This window comes from Branchiostoma belcheri, unplaced genomic scaffold (assembly GCF_001625305.1).
Source record: "Branchiostoma belcheri isolate BF01 breed outbred unplaced genomic scaffold, Haploidv18h27 scaffold63, whole genome shotgun sequence".
NCBI lineage: Eukaryota > Metazoa > Chordata > Leptocardii > Amphioxiformes > Branchiostomatidae > Branchiostoma > Branchiostoma belcheri.
This window is the reverse complement of record NW_017804276.1, coordinates 306,622-330,175: the sequence shown is the minus strand read 5'-3', so window position 1 is coordinate 330,175 and position 23,554 is coordinate 306,622. Positions and strand designations below refer to the sequence as shown.

The following is a 23,554-nucleotide window of genomic DNA, read 5'->3' as shown; positions in this document are numbered from 1 at the left end:
TACACAGTCAAGTCCTGAACTGCTGCACCAGAGTGCTGATGTTTGGAAGAACAGGGCGAAGCCTCACTGTTTTCCCTTTCAGCACAACTGGACTATGGAATCCTGTGGAAAACAAAAAGAATGTGATCAGAAAGCCTGCTAATATTAAATACCCTCAAATATTCCCTCAGCCGACAAAGATTCCTTCAAAATAGTTAATGTATCACCCCTACCCACGCATCCCCCAAACGCCACGAGAGTTAATGAACCTCCCCTGACTCCAGACCTTTCCTCCATGACAGAAACCAGATGTCTGGGCGGGAATACCGTTATAAGGCACACTTGGGGGTTTCCAGAATATTCTATCTCAAAAGAACTTCCAAATTTCGACCCAAAAATTACCCTTTGTTTGCGAATCAACTGTGCCTTTCTGTGGATTATAGAAAGGCATTTAAGTAACTTATTTGTACAATAAGGAAGCAATTCTGTTGTCGTGTTTCATTTTCAATGTTTAAGAAGACCGCATAACCCCTTCTAGACCTTCGCTGAGGTGTCAACAACCTTTTCTCACAAATAATGATTTGGAAACGATCTACGCCGTTTTACACCTAAAAGGGCACAACAAAACTAAAGAAAGTCTGCGTGCTCTAGTTAAACTATTGTTTCTGACAGAAACCTGTTTACAAACAAGAAACCGTTGCTTTTCGAGCAGCATAGAACTTCTCACAAGCGACACACATACACACACGTCGCTAGCGTCTAGCTAGTGAGAGACTCAGAGAGCGTAAAACAAACTTGTACGTGTTATTCTCCTGTCATATCGATAACTGTAGAGTAGACAAGCTCTTAGTACGTACCTGAGTTGTATGTAGGATGAAATACCGACGATCTGAACCGAAAAAGGCTCGTAGAAAGACGACGAGAAACCCTCGGTACTTTCTTCCACACCGCGACACGTCTGGTGGACGGAGACACGGGGGTTAGCGGAATGAGCTCCGCGGAGATAGGATTCGTCCTAAGCTAGCGGAGGCGGTTTCATGTTACACCTTTTTTGAGGAGTACATTTCCTGTGGCAGGTTGTGAAAGTTTATCAGGAGCCTGTACAGCTAGAAAGACTAGGTCAGTATTACGATGGCCCGTAAGTACAGGCATGCGTGTCTGCGCGAATACCTTCCACGATCTTCCACGTCTGCGAGAATACCTTCCTCGTCTGCAAAGAAAAGGGTATCCGGAATGGAATGGGCTAGGCTAGGGCTACCTTGATGGGCTACCCTTTCTGGGCCCCAAAGGGTGTGCATGGGGGTTTGGTCTCAGAACAGAAAAGAAACATTGGGCTTCTGCTTTGAAAACACACGAAAAGAGTGACAGCATCAGAGATGTATTTCACCTCAAAATAAGTTCTACAAATATCCATTTCCAGAGGTATATGTAATATTATGTCATCATAATCGGTTACAATTATTGTAAATTCTAAAATGAATGAAATAATTCATTCCACACAATTCTGAAATTGACAATCTTTGCAGTTTGTTTCCTGCTTGCATCAAATTATTTCCACAGTATCTGGGGAAAAAAATTCATGAACTATTTCATCAAATGTTTCTGTACCAGTATGCATTTCAATAATACAAAAAGTCTAAGGAAAAAAAATGTTATGAAGTTTCATAACTGACACATTTACTGATTTACATTTACCTTTTGTTCATATCAGACAATGGAGAAAGTTTAAATTTGAGCTTGCAAATGTTTTACTTGGTTTTCTTGTCCTAAAATAATTATACAGGTCACTCTGCAAGTAATATTTCAAACAATTACAAAAACATAATGAGTCACGAAAACAGAAAATGATTATGAAAAAAGATGTGGCTTTAGATAATGAACTGATAAACTCAGTAATGGTCTTGATTTCTGTGAAGTTTCTTTCTTTAAAACCATCACAAACATTGAATATATCATTGTGTTATAAATTAAGTTATAAGGCTTCAAGAGAGGGCAGAAGTCCACAATTCTACAAGAATCCATATACACTTCCAGCAATGCAATGCATTCTGAAAAAAGAAAAAAAAGTACGCAAATCTACATGAATTATGAGAAAGTAGTTGAAAACACAATACATAACAATTTCATTTCATAGTACAGCAAATATGAAAAGAGAAACTGTGCAAATCACCAAGTAGTGAATTTCATGGTATAATAATATATACATGTACAAGCCTTTTTCTTTTACATTGACTTGCTGCATCATTGACAAAGATCTTCTTTAGAGTGAAGAACATTGTACAAGGTACATGTTCTCAAAATCTTGTGTACAGAAGTTCTTTAAGTAATCCCGAGTATATACCATTCTCAAAGTAGGTTAGAGAGATGGAAAGACATCTTCTTGAGTCTAATTTCTGTGAACACACAAGAAACTGGCAGGCTGATACATGTTGGTTCTACAGCAGCATCACATTTCAGTATCAAAATTAAAAATAGGCAACATCTCTTCCTATAGTATGTGGTCACATCTCTGGACAACTTTAATTTGTAGGTGAAGAATTGTCCCCCTCAAAGCAGTCCTAATACATGCATACTTGCATTCAACAGAATTTCATGGTTTTGTCCCTTTTGTTGTCTTACTTAGGCCATGTTGATTTGATTATATGGATGACATCCTCCGGGAACCCCAAAATTGATGCGCGCGTGCGAATAAAAAAAGTTTTGCATAAAAAAAAAGTTGTTTTCATTATGAAATCTACGTGGTCATGAGGGTTGAACAAATGGGACAGAAGATGGTTTGGCGAATAATCTAGTCCTCAAGTTCATTTCTTAACAATTTCGTCTTTTTTCGTTTGATTTTGGCATTCTACGACATTGGTATGGTTTTTTTGTAACTTACGGTATATCTTTGCTCATTTTGCAACTGTTTTGTACGATTTACAGTATGGTTGAAAACTTTTTTTTTTTTTGAAACGGCCAAAAATTCATGCGCGCGCGGATGTCATCCATATAATCAAATCAACATGGCCTTAGCAAATAATCAACTTTAATTAAAAAGAACCATGCAAATGAAGAGTTCAAGTTACCCGCTGTTATCATGCTCAGGTCAATTAATAGCATTTTTACATACCTCATTTAGACAATGTGGTCCATAGCAATATACATATATAATACATATGAGACAGTCATACAGTGATAAGTCATATGATGAGGTCTTAGAAAAAGCATAGACTGTGGTCTTATTGTCTGATCAAATTCTACACCAGTTTGGGTACAAATATGATTAAAAGAGCAGTTAACTGTTACACAACTATGACTTCTGCATTTCTTGGCCGGTATATTTTATTCATCTGCCCCCCCCTCGTAATGCTCTTGGTGGTGCGGTCCAACTCCTGTTGTCATCTTGTAACACTGGAGGTGTTCTGCGGTGGACTGGTCCATGTTGGCTCAGGGGGAGTTCTGGATGTAGCTGACCTTCAGAGTGCCGTAGTAACACGCCCGGATCAGGAACAGGATCCCGATGATGAACGCACCTGGAATCAACAATGTCAAACATCTTTTCAACTTCATCACCATAATGGCTCCACCCCTGAGGCACTGCCAAAAAAATTCAATTAGACAACTAGTAGTAGGGAGAATATTTTTTTGATCAGGTGGGCAACCTACGGCAAAAATGAGGCTGCCCATCAGAATTTTAGGTTGCCCCACCTATAAGTTACTACTTTCCTCAAATTAAGTAATGTTACATACATAAGCCTTTGACAATATTTCAAACAACCTTTAGTTAACTGATACTAGTAATGGCCATTAATACCTAAAATTAAAAAGCATCTGCCAGATACAGTGATGCAAGCCAAGTGGGCATGATTCTTAAAATTCAGGTAGCACACTGGGCTACCTAGGTTCAAAAATAGGCTGACCCAAGTAAAATTTGGTTGCCTGGGGCAACTGGGCAACCAGGTATTTTGCACGCTGGTCCGACTACTTAAAGCTCTAAAAAGGAACTAGTCTGTGCAATAGGCATGCATGCATTTGAAACAGAGTACAACTACTGGTACAAAACCATGCCAAGGTGGTCTTGTGGTCAGGGCTGTTGACTAAAGAATCTAAAGGTTCTGGGCTCAAATCCCTGGCAGGCAGCAAACCTTACAGCCCAGTCTTAGGTAGCTTGTACCATTTCTGTGCTGTGTTACAGTACAAAACTGGCATAACATTGTCGGTTTATCAGTCATGTGAAGCAACAAAACATGGAGTTAAGGTACAAAATGTAAAGCCCACGACACTCACCAACCCATGCAAAGTAGATCCCTCCTTGTTGTCTTGCCAGCTCATAGGTCCCCACCTGGTTAGGAAGAAAACAGGTTTTACACATTATACATATGAACAGGGTGATTAATTTATTCAATTAATCTCAGGATTCATACAACATAAATTTCAAGGCTGCTTTAAACTGCAATAGAGTTGGAACATGTCTTAAGTCAGCAGTGTGTTGTACATGTATTTATTTACGTCATGCCCATTCCGGGCAACACACATCTCAATGTGTTTTGAAATGTGCCAGAAGTTGAGAAAATATTGCAAAGGACAAGAAGAAAATGTGAAGGAATGAAAATGAAGAGTCTATTATTCACCATGTCAATAAAATATTACTCTATGTGTTTACTCATTTGTTCAACATTCACTACCACCTAGATTTCAAAATGAAAAGGCAACTTTTTGTTTTGGCAAACTTTTTTTTATTTGCACACTCGCATCAGTTTTGGGGTTCCCAGAGGATGTAAACCGTATAATCAAATCAATGTTGCCTATGCTGAGTATTTCTTACCGTGACCCCGATTCCTGCTAAGATGAAGATCATGCCCAGGACGACACAGATGGTGCACTTCCTTCTGGCATAACTGCTTCCGACAGACGACCTGTGGGAGAAGACAGGAGTCACAATCTTAGCACGGTTCCTACTTTTCTGTTCAACTTTTTTTGGCGACGTCTCAGGGAGGAGCCTAATGGTACAGTATTGTGTGCAGTTTGCAAGAATTCTAGGAATGGTACAGGCATTTTGTCCACAGGAATGGAGTGTCTACAGGCATGTCTCTGACCCACATCTATGCCCACATTCCTGGAAACCCTTGGGAAGACCTCTCTGCCCCGGGATGGCCCTACTTTCTGTGACCCCGGGGCTCGTTCACTATACACTCAGGGGAGGAGTGCACTGTATCTGTCTAGACTTAACAGGTACCAAGTCTTTCTCAAAATCATGAAATGATGGCAGTGCCATGCAAACAATAACCCTAACAGCAACCACCGTTGCCATGGTAATGTATGTTTTCATTGCGAGTCTTGTTTCTAAAACGTGTTGTTGTAAACAACAGCCACAGAGTCAATTACTAAAATAGGCTCAAATCTTATGTTATAATATTCTTTGTGTTTAGCACCTCAGTGTACAATGTAGTTGCTGAAACAACCTCAGAGGCTCTGATCATAGCATGAAAGCTCTGTTTTTGTTGTGTCTTCTAAACATTTCCATGCCAGTTTTTGGTCTGAATTTAGCTAGAAACACAATAGTTCTACTTACACTTTTCTGCAATGGGGACACCTTGATAGGGCATTTGTTGTGGATGTAAACTGTGAATACATGAAAGGATAAGAATTATTGAAAAGGAAGAAGTTGAATTATTGTCCAGAGGCTAATAGCAAGTACCAGTGTGGTCACATTTGCTGTGACACCATGTCACTGAAAAACATGAAAATAAAAATGAAAGATTATAGGGGTGGGTACCTGTATAGAAAATTCAGGTCCAAGTCAGGATCAGGTTCAGAGGATCAGGTCCAGGTCCGGACCTAAACCTGGACCTGATTATTGTACAGTAGCACAAATATATTTTGGAGCACAAAACACAAGTACAGGTCAATACTTTCTGCAAATACACAAGCCTCCACACTACAACCTTCTCAAACCAATAATACCTTTGAAAACTATTTTGAATCTGGAGCCTATTTTTCCTTCTGCAAAATTGAAGATTGTATAAATTTTTCTTCTGCAATCTTGAAAATCTATCTGTAGATTGCAGACTGCAGACAGGTATTTGGAACACTGACAGGTCTACATGTATTCTCCTGACTCACCATGAAGGTCATACTGCAGTGTCCACAGATAACTCTGGTCCCTCCTGATGCAGGGATGGGAGGAGGGATGGCACCACCTCCACCATCAAGGCTGATGATCCTCTTACTGTTTCACCAAAACAACAACAACAAATGAGAGGTCTCACAACATATACACATACAATCAATGTAGAATCGCCTGGACATTCAGTCTCATTGGACAAAGTAAGAATCTTGGACTCAGAACCGGACTTCTTTGCACGAGGGATTAAAGAGGCCATCTACATCAGGGCATTACAACCATCCCTCAACAGAGACGGGGGGCGCCACAGACTTTCTGCAACCTATGATCCACTGCTCACGGAGTCACGTGTGTTATCTGCGTGACGTCACCGAAGCGGTGGATTGCTCATTCCTTGACAAAGACTGGAGTTGTACAGTCAAAAATTTGGGTGAGTCAAATTTGTTGTGTTGGAAATGACAGTTTAAACTTGCCTCATAAACACAACAAATGCGGTAATTCAGTTTACGTTCACGGTAGCAAATGAGAAAATAGTCATGTTCACAGAACTTTACGTTCATGGTGGCGGCAGGTACAAAAAAAAAGAAAGTCGGTGAATTATTTGTTAATGGTACAGATTGAAGTGACCGTTAAAACTGTGAACGTAGTTCTATAAAGATATCAGAAATTTCAATATCAGCTTGAAAGTTAATCTGTGTTGGTCAAGACTGGCCCTGATTCAACTTGTGCACCTTGTATAATATAAAGAACATGGAGATGGTTTCAAAGGGTGTCACCGTATTGAGATTATCATTCTTAGATTTGGATCTGTGCACCTCCTAGAGCATGTTGGGAAAATGTACTGAGCATGCGCAAAACCCTGATTTTTTTCAGATTTTGTCGGATTTTTGGTCAACGTTGCATCAGAATTTTGCCTGTTGAAGAAGATATTCTTTCAACATAACATTCGGACACTACAGATGGAGTGTTAACCTTATACACACACAAGTACGACTTTATATGAGGCGTTCTGCCGAAGTGCAATGCATAATACATCACAGCTTTTGCGCAGGTGCAGTACGTTCTGCCAACATGCTACCACCTACATGTAGTAATTTACAGGAATACCGTATGAGGTGCTTCTTGTAAACAATGTTGAATGTGTGCGGCAATTTTTCTGACAGAATGGTAAAATGGGACTTACACAAATTTTTGAGTCAGTGACTTGGTTGAAATTTCAGTGAGTGATTCTTTCAGGTGGAGAACGGTTTCAAGTTTCTAATGATAAAAAAGGAAGACAGGGTATACATGTCTGAAGAATTAAACACTTATAAGATGTCTCACCAGTTTGGTCTTGGGCAAGCAATCTTCCGGGAGGTGCTCTTACAGATGAGGAGACAGTTGCAGGGGCAGCGCACATACTTCTTGCCAGGGGGCGCTGTTTTGATGGGCTATATGATAGAAAACAAATGATAGGTTATAGTTACAGTATATATTATGTACATGTAAAAAAATTCCATTGTATACAATTGTTGCACAAGTATGGATCACACTTAAAAACTGTTCAATGCCACTGCCAGTATTTCCTTCACACTTCATAATAAAAATAAAAAAATATATAAACCCAGTACACGTACATGGACCAGTGCAGGTTATGTGCAGGTAGACATCAGAAATACCTGCACAGCTCCAATTTTACCTGCATTAACCTGCATATACCCAGTACATGGACTAATGCAAGTTAGGTGCAGGTAGACATCAGAAATACCTGCACAGCTCCAATTTTACCTGCACTAACCTGCATATACCCAGTACATGGACCAGTGCAGGTTAGGTGCAGGTAGACATGAGAAATACCTACACATCTCCAATTTTAGCTGCACAAAAATAAACCTGCATATGCAGGTGAGATTTCGAGCCCTGAAACATCACGCCATACTAACTTAGCCATGACCTTAACCAACCCACAGGCAATGTAACCAACACAAGAGTGCAACATTTCAGCGACAGTCTAGTATGTGCCCCTCCTTCAGTAATGAAGTTGGTTAAATACATACCTCAAACATGCACTTGACCATGGGTCTAGGAATAGTCTACATTTACTGCCCAAGGGGTGGCAAAAAAAACTGGACAAATAAGGCAAGGTGGGAGTTTGGTGGGGTTGCTAAGGCCACACCAATTTAATTTGTTGTTTCTTGGATATTTTCAGAAAAAAACATGAAGTGACGGGGCGAAAAAAAAAGAAGCCAAGGCACCCCAAGATAGCCAGAATTTCTGACAATGTTACAATATGAGCCTTAAGCGAACATACCAGGCTGGTTTATAATTAAAACAATAGATTTTGAACTTTTAATGAAACAAAATTGCATTGTTACATTGAAAAACTAGGACTTTCTTCAACCGTTGGATCCAAAATATGCCTTTCATTGAGCATTTTGCAGTTCATTTAATTTAGAACCAAAAAAATTTTTTTTGGCAAATCAGAAAAAAATGGACACGGCAAATCTGAGAAACAAAAATAAATGAAATTGGTGTGGCCTAATGTAAATGTAATCAACTTGATGTTATTATCTTTCACAATTTACATCTTATTTGCTGTTCATTACAAGGGCTTAATCTAATCAATGAAATATGGTGATCTCATTAACACTTTGTTATTTTTCAAATGTACATAATCAAGCTTCAATTCATCTAAATTTGCCTGTGTTTTCTTTTTTTTATATATAAGTTTCTCAATTCTCACACCTACAGTATTACAAATTTACAATGTACCTTGCTCTAAATTTTTTTTCGACCGCCATAATGTTATGACTTACTGTATAGTATTTCATGAAAGTGTGTCGCCTGGGCTTTGTTTTCTTTTATGTTATTTTTGTAGCCTTTGGCACAAAGATCTTTCATCTTTTAAAAGTTAAAAGACATTTCCATATACATTTGTGTACTGTAAATGCTTGCAGTTGTATGGAACAGGCGCTTTTTATCGGACTTATTGCCATAAAAGACCATTTCACATACTCCTTTCCTTTCCAAACCACCTAAAACCGTCCGTAGATTGCAAAATCTTTGCTGCAAAATGAAGAAAACGTTGCCATCGGGCATCATCAAGTACCGGCCTAATGTGGCCAAAGTTTCACCCAGACAACATTGCAAGGTTGCCAACATGCAATTTTGTACATGCCATGGGTTTAGGTCAGGACTTACAAGTCCGGATCTGAACCTAAACCCCTGGACTTGAATCCGGACCTGAACCTTACTGTGGGTTAAGGTACACAGCACTAGGTGGGATAATGGGTAGAAAAGTTAATTTGGAGGCCTGATTCAGACTTACAGTTGCCTCGTTACAGCTGGTACATTTTACGACATGCTGGTGCAGTTTGCCCTCCAGTGACACGGGGGCCTGGCAGACCCTGCAGTTGATGGTTGGAATGCCTCCGTCTGGCGTGGGAGTGTAGGGTGGGGGCTGCTCATCCGGCAAGATGGGAGGGACTGGCCCGCCAGGGATAGACGATGGAATGCCTATGGAAAAAAAACATGAAATAAGTCTTCAAACTTTGAATCAAAGGCCCACAAGCGTTCCACTAGGTTCTCCACTAGCTCACACAATTTCACCATCCAAATTCCTTGTTTGAAATCCTTTTACAGTGACAGTTTCTTTCCCCGTACAGCCAAGCTTTTGAATTCCTTCCCTGACAAATGTTTCCCACCAACCTACAATCTACAGGCTTTCAAATCAAACGTTCACCGCCATCTCTTGACATAGCCATGTTTCTTTCATATTTCTAGTTCAATACCAAGAAGTGGTCAAAATCTAAGACTCGTATAGCCCTTGCATTGAACCACTCCGTTAAACAAACAACAAAAAAACAATAGTACAACTACAACAAAGTACTTAGTACCTTATTAGTTGATCAGACAGTAGTTGTATGTAGAGTGTACTCTTCTTTCTTAACTTTGACACTGTTAGCAGTTACATGTATCATCTGGGCATGATTTTCTGTAAATTTCTACTGCAAAGTTACTGTAAATTTCTTTACTGATGCTGTGATTTTATTCAAAGCTAATCTATAATTCATCAGAAAAACACTTTGTTGTAGTTATGCAATGTTTTAATCCCTTACACAATTTACATATCATATTAGAGTATATTCAAAATGAAGAAAACATTGCCATTGGGCATTGTCAAGTACCGGCCTCCATGTTATGTGGCCAAAGTTTTGCCCAAACAACATAGCAAGGTTGCCAACATGCAATTTTGTATATGCCATGGGTTTAGGTCAGTACTTATGGAGTCCGGAACTGAACCTAAACCTCTGGACTTGAATCTGGACCTGAACCTAAACGTGGGTTTAGGTACACAGCACTACAAACTACTTTATCATGTGCCGAAACATGTGACAAATTGTTTGTAATTTTTATTTTTTGACACTTCCTTCAAAACAAGCCTTCCACACATGCGTGCTCCTACTTCACAAAGACAAACCGGCGAGTCGAACTTTTTCTTTTCTGACAACAAACGTACGCTCAAAGCCGGTAGCACCGCGAATAAGTCTGGTCAAACCTACTTCATTAAATATTTACACCGACATCTGCTGATTACCACACACATCAAAGTACTGAGCTTGTTTTCGCTCTGCGTACACGTATGTTTTCTGCTAGGTTACGGCTTGTAACGCCAGAGTAACTGGGTGATTGTGGCTTCAGTGTAGTCTGAGACATTCCTTCTACCGTTCTCACCTGAGGAAGGGTATCCAGGCGGGGAGAGAGGCGGCTGTTCGGGACTTTTCTCTCCGCCGAGCAGAGGCGAGCGTTCTTCTTCCCCGTCCGCCATTTTGAGTCATGTGAATCTGACCTGTCCGGTCACGTGACAAGCAAAAACCAACAATCATAAAATCTCCACCAAATTTAATATTCCTAAATATTCACAACACTTTTTGTGATTATGATTTTAGTAATAAGTTTAAAAAAGGTGTTTAAAAGTGACTAACTTCTTAACAGCCGAGTTTTCTGGGTGTGGAGTTGCACCAGTTCTCGCGAGAGTGCAGCTGGAGAGACGAGAGGTTAGTGACCCCCAGGTGAGTCAGTAGGAATGTGAGTATCGATCTGTCATGTGTTTACACGTAACTTTAGGTGTGCCTCGTGACTGGGCGTTTTGTGGGGCACGCCTTAAGGGCGGTTCTTTTGAAAGGGCACACTTTCACACCAGTAGCGTGAGCTTAGCCTCTACCAGGCTTCTGGAAGCGGCTGGAAAGAGTACGTAGAAATCGGCCAATGCCAAGGGAGTTGGTGTTGCTGGAGAGTACATTTTGCCGCTTGGCATGCTATCTCTCTATTTGGCCGATTTCTACTCTTTCCAGCCGCTTCCTGAAGCCTGGTAGAGGCTGGTGTGAGCTTTAGCGAAAGGTACAACTTTGAGTCGGTTTAGGGTGTTTGTCTCAACACCAGACCTTAGTATATTGAATACAATTTGGGCCCGAAAGTTACGAAAAATGGACCATGATAGTGCTTTAGAAGTGTGAGCAATTTGTCAGAGGAATTTGCTAGCCACAAAGTTAAATTCTGCCAGCTCCCCAAGCAATCGTTGGCCTCTATTATTTGCTAATTTGGCCATGTTGATTTGATTATATGGATGACATCCAAGATGGAAACCCCGAAATTGATGCGAGCGTACGAATAAACAAAAAATGGCAAAAGAAAGTGGCCTTCATCATGAAATCTAAGTGCAGTAGCCACAACACACATATGAAGAAGATTAGGGGGCCCCGTTTGCATGGTTATGAATGTTAGATATAGTACACAAGATAATAAAAAGCATCATGCTTCACCTCAGTTGAGAGGGTCTGCATGCCCTTTTTCGTTAACCGTTATGGGCTATTTTAATTTACCGTTAATCGTTGCCGGTCCGCTCTAATTCAACGTTAAGCGTTATCAGTATATTCCTCGTGAAGCGTTATTGGTCGTTTTAATTCAACGTAAAACGTTATTTGTCATCCTGAATTCAGCGTTAAGCGTTAATGAATAATTCTTCGTTACGGCTAATTTTGCCTGTCAAAGTGCAGGAAAATGCGTCATTGCAAGTTTAAAAATACAAAATTTCCCGGGGGAGAATGCCCCCGGACCCCCCTACATTGCTCGCGCCTTTGGCGCTCGACTCGCGCTTTCTGCGCTAGGTCCCCTTTGGCTCTAGCCAGCACCAGTTTCCCGTCAATTTCTGGAAGTTTACGGAGAGTTACATAATTTTTAAAACTTTTTTAACGAATCCGTCAACCTTGACAGGCAAATTAACAAAAGTCTTGAGTAAAATATGAAAACATCCGAAGGACCGACAAACACTCTCAACACCATGATTTGCCTCTCAAAATGCGGGAAATTGCGTTTTTGAAGGCTTAAAAATCCTAAATTTCCCGGGGAGCATCCTTCGGCGCTCCCCTCTCAAAATCCATCGGTAAAACTCGACAGACTGAAAAAATGCAAACTGGCCGACGTCGACTCGGACTCCTCTGTATTTGTGGGCGCACTCGGGGTCCAGGGCAGGTGGGAAACACAGGAAACACTTACATTTAATGCGTGCTTCATTACATGTAAGAGATATAACGTTACGTAATTTTGTCAATGATCACCTTTTCTCACAAAGCGAGATACCAAATCCAGTGCAGCTCGAAAAAAAGCCTGTCAATTTACCGTTAAGCGTTGCCGACCGTCCTGAATTTACCGTTAAGTGTTATCAGCCCTGCTGAATTCACCGTTAACCGTTGCCAGGACCCCCCCATGCAGACCCTCAGTTGAGGATGACTGCTTTAGGCCACACCAATTCATTTGGTTCTCAGATTCACTTCTTCATTTTTTTCCGATTTTCAAAAAAAGAGAAAAAAATACTGGTTCCGAATTAAGTCATATTTTGCCCCCAATACAGTTTTTCCATCTGCAATGCAGTGGTTTGATTACAAGTTCAAAATTTATTGTTTAAATATTAATCCAGCCTTTTGTGTTGACTTCATGGCTTCTATTGTAGCATTTGGGGCTATAACAGGATGCCTAGACCTGTTTTTATTCTCTTTCGCCTTGTCACTTCATGTTTTTTCCTGAAAAAAAATCTGGAAAAATTCAAGAACCAACAAATTACATTGGTGTGGCCTTACCTCCTAGAATTTTTTACAGTCCAAGCAATGGCTACAGGATCAGGAGAGTCCAAAACGACGTCCAAGAAACTTTTTTACGTCAGAGACTCTGTCGTGGATGTCGAGGAGGACTTCAACCATGAGTTCAAAGGTCATCGCAATCTGGCGGTGGAAGAGCTGCCATCTTGGTGCTATCAGCCAGGCAGCGAGAGAAGGTCACGCCGAGCCATTTCAAGGTCAGCTACATAAAGTACCAGAGCACGTCGGCAGAACGTACTGCACCTGTGCAAACCTGGCTACCAATGTATTATGCATTGCACTTTGGCAGAACATCTCATATGAGGGTTGTATTCGCGTATAAAAAGTTAACACTCCGTCTGTAGTTTCCAAATGTTATGTTGGAAAAGATATCGTCTGCAACAGACAAAATTCTAATGCAACGGTGCCCAAAAATCCAACGAAAAAGCAGGGTTTTGCGCAGCCGCAGTTAGTGCTGCATACCGGTTCACTGGACTTGGATCCGGACTTGTAAGAATGTTTAGGTTCAAGTCCAAAAAAACCTAAAAGTCAAGAACCGAGTCCGGACTTATTACCATAAAAGACCATTTCACATACCCCTTTTCTTTCCAAACCACCTAAAGCCTTCCATAGATTGCAAAATCTAATGCTGCAAAATGAAGAAAACATTGACATCAGGCATTGTCAAGTACCGGCCTCCATGTTATGTGGCCAAAGTTTCACCCAGACAACATTTTAAGGTTGCCAACATGCAATTTTGTATATTCCATGGATTTAGGTCCAGAATTACAAGTCCGGAACTGAACCTAAACCTCTGGACTTGAATCCGGACCTGAACCTAAATGTGGGTTTAGGTATGCAGCACTAGCCGCAGTACGTTCTGCTGACGTGCTGAGTACCGGGGTAACTGTACTGCTAGAATCAAAGTACTGGTTCAAAATACATGTAAAGGAACATCATTGCTGAAATTCTTTTATCAAACTTTGAAGCTGAGGCCATGACCTCTGGGAACCTAAAAACTGATCAATGCGAGCTTGAGAATAAAAAAAAGTTTCAATTGGTAAAAAAAGTTGTCCTCATGAAATCTATGTCGTCAGGAAGGCTGAACAAATGACTCAGTATGGTATATATATTATATATGGCGAATAATAGCAATTCTTTTATTTTCATTTCTTCACATTTTCTTCCTTACCTTTGGAATTGATTTTGGACATTAGTATCATTCTACAATATTTTTTGTGTGCAATCTTCAGCATATATTTTGCAGTTGCTTTGTATGATTTACACATTGGTTTAAAACATTTTTGTTTGGAAACGGATAAAAACTTGTGCACGCATACAATCAAATCAACATGGCCTGATATACGTACGTGTAAAACTAAAGTTATAAGACTAGTATTTTTTGCCTTTAAATGAATTTAAAGCATTGGCAGGTTGCAATGTGTTTTAACCACGGTACAAATTTGCTTGAAAAAGAAAAAAACTCAAGATGTAACAGTGGGGGGTTTATAGGCGCTGCCAACTGACCCGGCCAATGGGTCTAGACCTTTCGGTCGAGTGGTTAGAGTGTCTGCCTGTGGACTGGTGCCTGGGTTTGGTCGTGGGTTCGAACCAGGCCCGGGTTTTTGTGTTGATCAAGATCATTACAAGATGTTTTTTATCCAATTCTTGAAGGATTGCATGACTCTGCCATGACTGTGTTTTGTGTTCAGAGCCCTGAATGCGTTCCTGAACACTGGGAAGGGAGGGACGGTGTACCTGGGAATAACAGACGACGGCCGTGTGAAGGGCATCAGACTCACACAGTACCAGGTAGGAGGAATACTCATTGTCCTCAGTTCAGTAGATCCTCGCCGAAAAATTACCGCCAAACCAACCAAAGGTTTGGTACCCAGGCCACACACAAGAGTCTTGTGTATGGCCTGGGTACCAAACCTTAGGTTGGCTTGGCGGTAATTTTTCGGCCTCGGCCTTTACCAAGAACAGGCGAGTTATACCATGGACCTATCTCCAGCTGGTTTCCCTGTATCCGCTGACTTCCTGTATTACGCTTTGTCTTTTTTTGCCGCCGATGTTGTGAGCAAAGAAACCTCTTCTGTACAATGTCCTTGGTTAAACTGTATTATATAGGTTGGACCGTTGGACCCCAAAAGGCTATGTAGATATCACTGAAGTCTAAAAAAAAAGAAAAAAAAAATCCCCACCTACCGACCCTAATTTTTTCAGGACTGAAACAGGAAACACAACATTTTTTCCCTAGGCCCAAATAACCCTAGGTTTCTCCACAATTTCCTGTCAATGTTTATGTATAAGATTATGTCCTTATTTACCAACTATAACTAATGATAATGCATAACAACACGTAGGTAATAAAGAGTGTCTAAATCTGTGGTCTTTTTCCTTTTCAGAAGGATCATGTAGTGACCGGCATGGTGGACCTGATGGGGAGATACAACCCTCCAGTAGCCAGGCATCGCTGGAAAATCAAGTTTGTCCCCGTCGTCACTTTACGAGAAGAAATCGAGGCAGGAAAGGGTGCAGATGTTAGGTACATACGCTTTCTGTATCAGTATCAGTATAGCCGGTATAACTGGCGTAACACACCAACTTTGCAGGCACTCGGTGTTGCGGCAGCTAGCTATATCACACCGAACGACTTGTTACACTCAATCTTTTGCACATTTCATTGCAGGAGTTGTTTAAAGCTTTCTAGTGATGATGCTCCAACTGTGCTTGGTAGCAACGAGTTCCAGTCTACGATAGTTCTTGGGAAATACGAGTTTTTGAACACCTCAATTCTTGCTTAATAACTCTGATATTTGAAGGCATGACTGTTCCTTGTTCTTTTCTGGGCTGGTATCAGATACTTAGTGGTTGGTACGTCCACCAGTTGCCAACTATTATGACCAAAACATGTCCAGTTTGACAACTGCTTCAATACTTTTCCTACATGTATTTGGTACAGGTACAGTGTATGTCCGAAAATAGTTTCATAAGGCCACACCAATTTATTTTCTTGGTTAACGGATTCGCCGCTTCATTTTTTTCTGATTTGCAAATAAAAATAAAAATCCAGAATCAACTGCAAAATGCTCATATTTTGCCCTGAACAGTTGAAAACAGACCTTTTCATCCTAGTTGTTACAGTTATTCCATCTTTCAATGCAATGGTATCATTAAAAGTTCAAAATGCATTGTTTAAATTTTGAACCAGCCTGGTGTGTTGACTTCATGGCTCCTATCGTACCATTTTGGGCCATAATACGATGCCTAGGCCTGTTTTTATTTTTATTTTTTTTCGCCCTCCCGCTCCATTATTTTTCTAGAAAAATCCGTTAACCAAGAAATTAAATTGGTGTGGCCTAAGGTTGGTTAAGTATAGGATACAGGAGTTTTCTTTTACGCAACCAAAATTTCTCGCCTATTAAAGTGCTGACGTTTTAGTGTCTATCAGAACCGGGACGAGAGGGGGGTACAAATACAGAAACGTTTGGGATTGTGTTCTCACTGCAAAAGCAGTGCACCTACGTTGGCTACTCTAGTACATATAGTGGTGAGAAGCAGAACTCCAGTCAGAAGCTCTGAGGAAGGTGTCTGATAGACACCAGCGAAATTCTGTAAAAAGTCGGCTAGTTACATTGTATTCTTTGAAGCATAATCTATCAGAAAATACATTGTAGCACTCCCTTCCGGATTTTAGTACAGTAACTCCTTTAACCCTCCTGTCTTCTGTGATTTAGGGAGGGTCTGGATGAGGAGACCAGACAGAGACCTCACCTCCTGAGGACTCCTGACTACTGCTGGTGTGACAAGGATGCTCTGGCTCAGTTCAACATGGTACCGATACTTACGTAATTAACTATGAAAATCGGTTGGGTAGGTTATTTGGCCATCAGTTCTCTCTTTTGTAACCAAGGCAGGGCTCAAAATACCCATGTGCAATATGCAAAATGCACATGACTTTCAAGATTTGCACTTAAAATATTTTGAATGTGCAATTTTTCACCTAGAGCAGGAAGGGAGGGGGGTTGCAGGCAAAGAAGCAAAAATTACTTGGGATTTGGCACTCCCAGCACCAAGGACAGACAACACTGTTCTGAAACAGGAGCTTCTTGACTAATTTGCACCATCATTGTCCTGACTTGTCCAACTTTTGTTTCTTTTTGGACTTATTTGCATTTCAATCAATAGTTCTTGCTTATAAACCTGCCATTCTCCTGCAGTCTCTAGTGTCTCTGATGAAAGCTAGTGAATGCTACCTGAAACATCTGACCTTTTCCAAAATTACTGTATATCCAGTTGCCTGAGTAACAATTTTTTGGCATATCTTATTACCTGAATGTCTAACCTTCACCGACATAAATGTGATTTTGCACATAAATTTGTCAAATTTCACCTGAAATTTTTGCCAACGTGCTGTAAAAAGTATTTCGAGCCCTGCAAGGGCTGAATTGGTGGGCTACATATGTAAACAGCAAGGGTCTGTACATGTATGTAGTGGTAGCCGGTACCTGTAATAGAGACGCAGTCAATGGGACCAGTAGCATTTTCTGTATTCTAAGCACTGGGGTCTGGCACTCAGGTTAATCCTCGGTCAGTTTCTTATTGTTTCTCCACAGGGTTTTGTTGCACCTGACTACGTGATCGAGATTACAGTATTGCCCTTTAACACTTCCAACCCTGAAAACGATGTGGCGCTCCCTGGAGGTGCCGTGCTGTATCCCATACATGAGGACGAGGAGGGGCACGCCTACTTCCGCAGACAAGCCTGTATATATGCCGTGAGTTAAGACTCATTTACATAAATGGGACACTTGGATTGCCATGAGTTAAGACTCATTTACATACATTGTACATGGGACACTTGGAGTGAAAGTTGGACAAGAGTAATGCATTACAGATTACAGTTGACTGTGGAAGCATGTTGTCAGGAAGTACTTCACCTGCGCGAAACCTGGAATTTTTCACGGTTGTAGTTACTAGATGATTGGTCAGTGTTTCACCGGGATTTTGCCCTTTGCGGACAATATCTTTGATTCTTTCCGACACATTTGTAAAATGTAGACGGGATGATCCTAAATACCGGGTATGCAAATATGGCCTTGAAAGAGATGTTCTGCGCAAGTGCAATGCACAAGACACCACAGGTTTCATGCAGGTGCAGTACATTTGTACGTTCTGCCAATGTGCTAGTCAGATGTAGCCTTGCTCCCATCAGGCCTCGAAAGTAACTTTTTGTCCCAGCTCTCTCCCAAAAATAAATTTCAGTTGTCCCGAAGTGAGGTTGAAATGTCCAAACCTGTTTTTCCGGAAGTATGACAACAACTTGCATGAAGTCAACTTTATTTTGCTTACATTTTGACTCCCGGGCGCGCTTTAATTGTGGAGTAGACAAGAAATATGGGGAGCTTTTCCAAGCCAAAAGCTGAGACGTGTGCCTGATTGACAAAAGTAGGCCTGGCATTCTGAGGTTATTTTTCAATCTATTGTCCCCAAAATGTCCCAAAGTGACTTTTCAGGTGTCCCAGCCTAAATTTTAGTGGCCATAAGGACACTGTTAATTTTGAGCCCTGTCCCATCAGCTAAGAGTGTGCTACACCTCAAAGTCTAAACATCTCTCGCCAGTATACCATGCAGGAGATCAAAGAACTGACTGTGCAGCAGGTCAGGGAACACTACCAGCCAACAGTAGACAGGTGGGTCAAAATTTAGTCCCATACGTATATATATAGCCTTTTTCAGGCCATAGGGGAAGTGTGTTGTTGATTCACTTGTCTAAGACACTGTATTTGCAGGCAGACCCTAGTCTCCACCAGACTTCTTTTGCAGGGTGAAGAAATCGTAGAAATCGGCCTAAAAAGGGTATTAATTGGCCAGAGAAGGTAGCCGGCCAGTTAAGCTCCAGCTCCCCTTTTTAGGCCGATTTCTATGATTTATTCACCCCGCAAAAGAAGTCTGGTGGAGACTAGGCAGACCCATCTTTTACCTCGGAAATGTTTTCTTGTAGCCTTAGGCCACACCAATTTAATTTCTTGGTTAACGGATTTGCCCACCTCATTTTTTTCTGATTTGCAAAAAAAAAAAAATTTTTTTTACCTCGGAAATGTTTTCTTGTAGCCTTAGGCCACACCAATTTAATTTCTTGGTTAACGGATTTGCCCACCTCATTTTTTTCTGATTTGCAAAAAAAAATAAAAAATTCAGAATCAACTGCAAAATGCTCATATTTTGCCCTGAACAGTCCTTTTCTTCCTAGTTGTTACAGTTCTTCCATCTTTCAATGCAGGGGTATCATTAAAAGTTCAAAATTCATTTTTTAAATTTTGAACCAGACTGGTGTGTTGACTTCGCTCCTATTGTACCATTTTGGGCCATAAAAAAAATAGGATTCCTAGGCCTGTTTTTTTTTTCCGCCCGCCCGCTCCATTAGTTTTCTAGAAAAATCCATTAACCAAGAAATTGAATTGGTGTAGCCTTACTGTTAACATTGTGGTGTCTGAAATTGTCACCAGTCATTGTGATCATTATGACTGTGTTACATTACTTCCAGGAAGTTTGGAATCTCAGATTTCTTCTTGTTTGTACAATACTGACCAACAGACATGAATGTACCTGTGTTTCAGTTTAAGGGAACATCTGTACACACTACGGAGTCAAAGCCAGCAGCAGAAGTGGGAATCACCAGATCAGAAGTTAAAGTAGCTCGTAGCTTCAGACGTAGCCTGTGTTTTATCCCGTTCAGACCAGACTTTTGAAAAACGATTGAAACCGCCAAATAATTAGCAGGGGAAAACCTGGTTAAAACCCCTAGCGTTCACACCAGACTTACAAAACCGGTTTTTCAAAAACCCTGTATATCCGGTTAATCTGCCATTAAGCCATGACTGCAGTTTGAATGAAGGCTTAATTAAAACCATGTTCCCGCAACTTGTTTGAAATATCCAGGTAAACATTCTTGTTTCGGTACAAAAACTCCTCATAAACCACCTCCCGAGGTGGTATTGAAAATTGGATTCAAACCCCTTTAAAACGGTTGATTTGTGTTCACACTAGGTTAAATAAAAAACAGTTTTGAAAAACCGGTTGAAACCGCTAAATACAAGTCTAGTCTGAATGGGGTCTTACACAATCCCTCGCTGCCAGGGACTGACTGGGCCTCCTCCCTGCCTGTGAGTTTGTGGCTACACACCTCTAATTGGCAAGAATCATTCCCATTCTCTGAACAACCAATGGGAGCTGAGGATGCTTCATCATGATGAAAATCAATCCAATAGGAACATTAGGCCACAGCAAGTAAATTTTATGGATAACATCCTCCGCAGACTCCAGATCTAATGCGAGCGGGCGAAAAAAAACAAGGTGCCTGCATTTTAAAAATTTGACTCAATCATTGTACAAAATTATGGTTTTAAGTCAGTGAGAATATCACATATACACAGCCAGCATCACATATTACTGCATCAAAGTAAGAAACAAAACATTAAATCAGAGCCTTTTCTTGACTCCTATCTTTATAATTAATTTATAGTTTATTATAAAGAAAGTTTATTGCAAATACTTGCCCGAGGGCTAATTGCAGTTACAAACAACATAGAAAGAAAATACAGTGGTATGTGAGACTATATCTACTTCTAACATTATACTATATTCTACAACATGACATGACACCATCCACCTTCCGGCATGGCAACAGACGTCTTTGCCCATTTTCGGCATGGTGACCACTGTCAGAAGGCAACAAAATTTCTTGTTTATTTTTTCCCCAAATCAGGCTAAAATTAATGCGTGCGCTGATGTCATCCATAAAAATTACTTGCTGTGGCCTAATTCTCTTAGCCTGGGTACCATCCTACTTGTATACCGGGGCTCCCACACTCGCTTCCCTAAGAAGTACTTCTTAGGGAAGCGAGTGTGGGAGCCCGGTATACAAGTAGGATGGTATCCAGGCTATAATTCTCTGTCACTTGGTGGAAACAAGTTATCACAGTCTCCAGTACCATGGTAACAGACAGTTGGTTCATCTTACCACATATACATAAATTAACAGGATTGGGATGTTCCAATGCTCCTGACGTAGAGAGATGTTGGTCATCAAGCAACTAGCAGCTTGAAAATTGACACAAAAAGTTGGTACAGGTATATCTATAAAATGTAGTAGGTGTGTTTTAATCTTTCTAGCATGACATTTAATATTTAATGGTTTTCAACATAACCAATACCACATTTGGAAAACATTAAAATGAAAATGTTGTTGATATTTAATAGTTTAAACTTTTATACATATTTTGAATTGGGTTAAGGGTTGTGAGTAAAAGATGCCATGTAGTGGAATAATGGATGTTTTATTGTTGGATTTTAGTACCAACTCCCTTGAGGCTGATTTTTAGCAAAACCTGATATTCAGTATTTTTAACCATGTTGCTGCCAAGCATGTACTGAATACATTGTAGTTGGTACATGTAGACATTGTATTGTTTTTAATAGAATTGAAAATAATTTGCTTGGAAAGGTTAGTTTAAGTCTGAAAATGTAAATAGCACATTTCATAGACGTTGGCATCTGAAGGTTTGACCCTTACAATATTTATGTTACAAGCCTTCTAAGTTCTATGTATTGAGAGTGATTTTGACTCTCTTGTACAACACCATAGGTTTTTCCTTAATACAGCTGTTATTTTCTGCAAAGTTGCACTCTTTCTGCCTTTTTATATAACTTGGCCACTGGCCCCGAGTAGTGGTAGATACAAGACTAGTGCTGTGTACTGGTTCACTGGACGGGTTCTGGACTTGTAAAAATGTTTAGGTTCAAGTCCAAAAAACCTAAAAGTCAACTGGTTGTACATGTCCCAACAGCAGAAGGCGTTGGAAGATTCCATTGTTGCATGGGGTTATAGAATACTTGAATTTTTTCTGGGTTTGACTTCTTTTGAGGCATCTGAAAATAAAGTCGCTTGTAATAAACTTTCACCCACTATGGACAATATTCTTGTCAATGTGTGTGTGTGTTTGGTTCTTAACGTAATTTTGTATAGCTAAAATAACACGTGTAAACAGAACAAAATCGAGTTCTTTCAATGAATTTATTGAGCATCCAATGACCAAATACAAAAATGTTTTACATCTCAAAAAACAAAAGGTGTCCTTTTTATATCATGCCAGGTTTATACATATTTTATGAATCTATAGGCACTGAACCATGTAAAAAAGTACATTTTGGCAACGTCTCAGTTGTGAAGCCCTTCAGTTTGTCTTTTGTCCAGATCGGAGAAATTCTAATTTTTGGCACTTATGACGTCATTGAAGGATAATGCTGTTTAGGTTTTCCGTTAGGTCACTGAGTGCTAGCTAGCGTCTCCTCCGAATGTCTAGATCTGTAAAAGAGAAACTCCTGTTAGTATTAGCCCCTCTGACCCCTCTGAAAGATAGAACGTGCGAATTCTGTAATCATTTATATGTTGAAAACGAGATACACTTTCTACTTGACTGTACATTATATAAAGATGAACGCCAAGAGCTATTTGATACTTTACAATTAGACAAGATATGTAAGAAAATGTCAAAGCAGGACATGTTTAAACACTTGATGTCATACAAGAATGAATGTACAGTAGACAAACTATGTAATTATGTTTCCAAATGTTTCAAAAAGGGAGAAGAAAGGGCAACTAACAGTAGATGATAGGTAGTTTATAGTATTATTGTAATGTATAGATTCCTAGCACTTTGCATTAGAATATAGCGTACCAGTATGAAATACTGACATGTTTTACATAATGGACATCCTCTTGCCATTAAGCCCATCTGGGCAAGAATATGCAATAAAGAGTCATATCATAAGCATATTTTGCTTGATTAGGAGGGGGGAGGCAGAAATAAAATAATAATACAGCTATATTTCTGCGAATTTTTATGCCTAAAACTCAAACCCTATGAAGATCGAATGCATATTCTTCAAATCGTTACAAGAGTGGAGAAATAATCATGGTTTATGCATGATTTCTATTTTGCAATTGAAGTTACAGTAACGCATCAGGGGGGGGGGGAATGATACTATCCCATCATCCTTTGCAATACACATTCCACAACACGTGTCCCAGATGGCTGACTGTCAGCACCAGGCTTGTCATGTTTCCTTTAAAAGTGCAGCAATGGCAACAATTTGACCAGTAATTTTTAGTTCTTTGAATTATCAAAGGACTCAAGTAGTGTATGAGGCTATCTGACTTTTGTAACTTATGTACAACTTCTTTGTGTCATAAACATTTATACAAACATTTGCTTCAAAAATGGTGCTCAAACTTCACCAAACTAAAGTGCTTTCTACTAAACTCTGTTGTATTGGTGATATTATACATCTTGTG

At 40.1% G+C, this 23,554-nt stretch overlaps 2 protein-coding genes and 1 long non-coding RNA gene across 3 annotated transcripts in view; 1 reads left to right on the top strand and 2 right to left on the bottom strand.

Annotated features, from left to right (window-relative positions):
• Nucleotides 1-2,990: 2,990 nt before the first annotated feature.
• Nucleotides 2,991-10,925, bottom strand: LOC109483241 (type 2 phosphatidylinositol 4,5-bisphosphate 4-phosphatase-like). The gene is made up of 8 exons (XM_019786224.1): nt 10,796-10,925; nt 9,390-9,577; nt 7,406-7,512; nt 6,082-6,187; nt 5,531-5,580; nt 4,784-4,874; nt 4,246-4,300; nt 2,991-3,491 (listed from the first exon to the last, which is right to left on the bottom strand). Exons 1-8 carry the CDS (start codon nt 10,887-10,889, stop codon nt 3,406-3,408), a joined length of 777 nt encoding a protein of 258 aa, XP_019641783.1. The 5' UTR covers nt 10,890-10,925; the 3' UTR covers nt 2,991-3,405.
• Nucleotides 10,926-13,219: 2,294 nt separating this feature from the next.
• LOC109483240 lies at nt 13,220-20,550 on the top strand. Its single transcript, XM_019786223.1, has 7 exons — nt 13,220-13,412; nt 14,907-15,006; nt 15,603-15,742; nt 16,935-17,031; nt 17,814-17,975; nt 18,820-18,890; nt 19,818-20,550. The coding sequence occupies exons 1-7, from the start codon at nt 13,225-13,227 to the stop codon at nt 19,894-19,896; spliced, it is 837 nt and encodes a 278-aa protein (XP_019641782.1). The 5' UTR covers nt 13,220-13,224; the 3' UTR covers nt 19,897-20,550.
• Nucleotides 20,551-22,290: 1,740 nt separating this feature from the next.
• LOC109483251 overlaps nt 22,291-23,554 on the bottom strand; it is a 2,840-nt gene continuing 1,576 nt past the window's right edge. The window contains exon 3 of the long non-coding RNA XR_002141003.1: nt 22,291-22,564. This is a non-coding gene — a long non-coding RNA (uncharacterized LOC109483251). The remainder of the gene's footprint in view (nt 22,565-23,554) is intronic.

Bases quoted from the DNA above. Each gene is read 5' to 3' on its own strand.
- LOC109483241 (XM_019786224.1), bottom strand. From the start codon at position 10,889: ATGGCGGACGGGGAAGAAGAACGCTCGCCTCTGCTCGGCGGAGAGAAA. The intron at 7,513-9,389 runs GTAAGTCTGAAT...TCTATCATATAG, and splicing joins CCAGCTGTAACGAGGCAACT to CCCATCAAAACAGCGCCCCC. The intron at 4,301-4,783 runs GTAAGAAATACT...CTTCCTAACCAG, and splicing joins TAGCAGGAATCGGGGTCACG to GTGGGGACCTATGAGCTGGC.
- LOC109483240 (XM_019786223.1), top strand. From the start codon at position 13,225: ATGGCTACAGGATCAGGAGAGTCCAAAACGACGTCCAAGAAACTTTTT. The intron at 15,007-15,602 runs GTAGGAGGAATA...TTTCCTTTTCAG, and splicing joins TCAGACTCACACAGTACCAG to AAGGATCATGTAGTGACCGG. The intron at 17,032-17,813 runs GTACCGATACTT...GTTTCTCCACAG, and splicing joins CTCTGGCTCAGTTCAACATG to GGTTTTGTTGCACCTGACTA.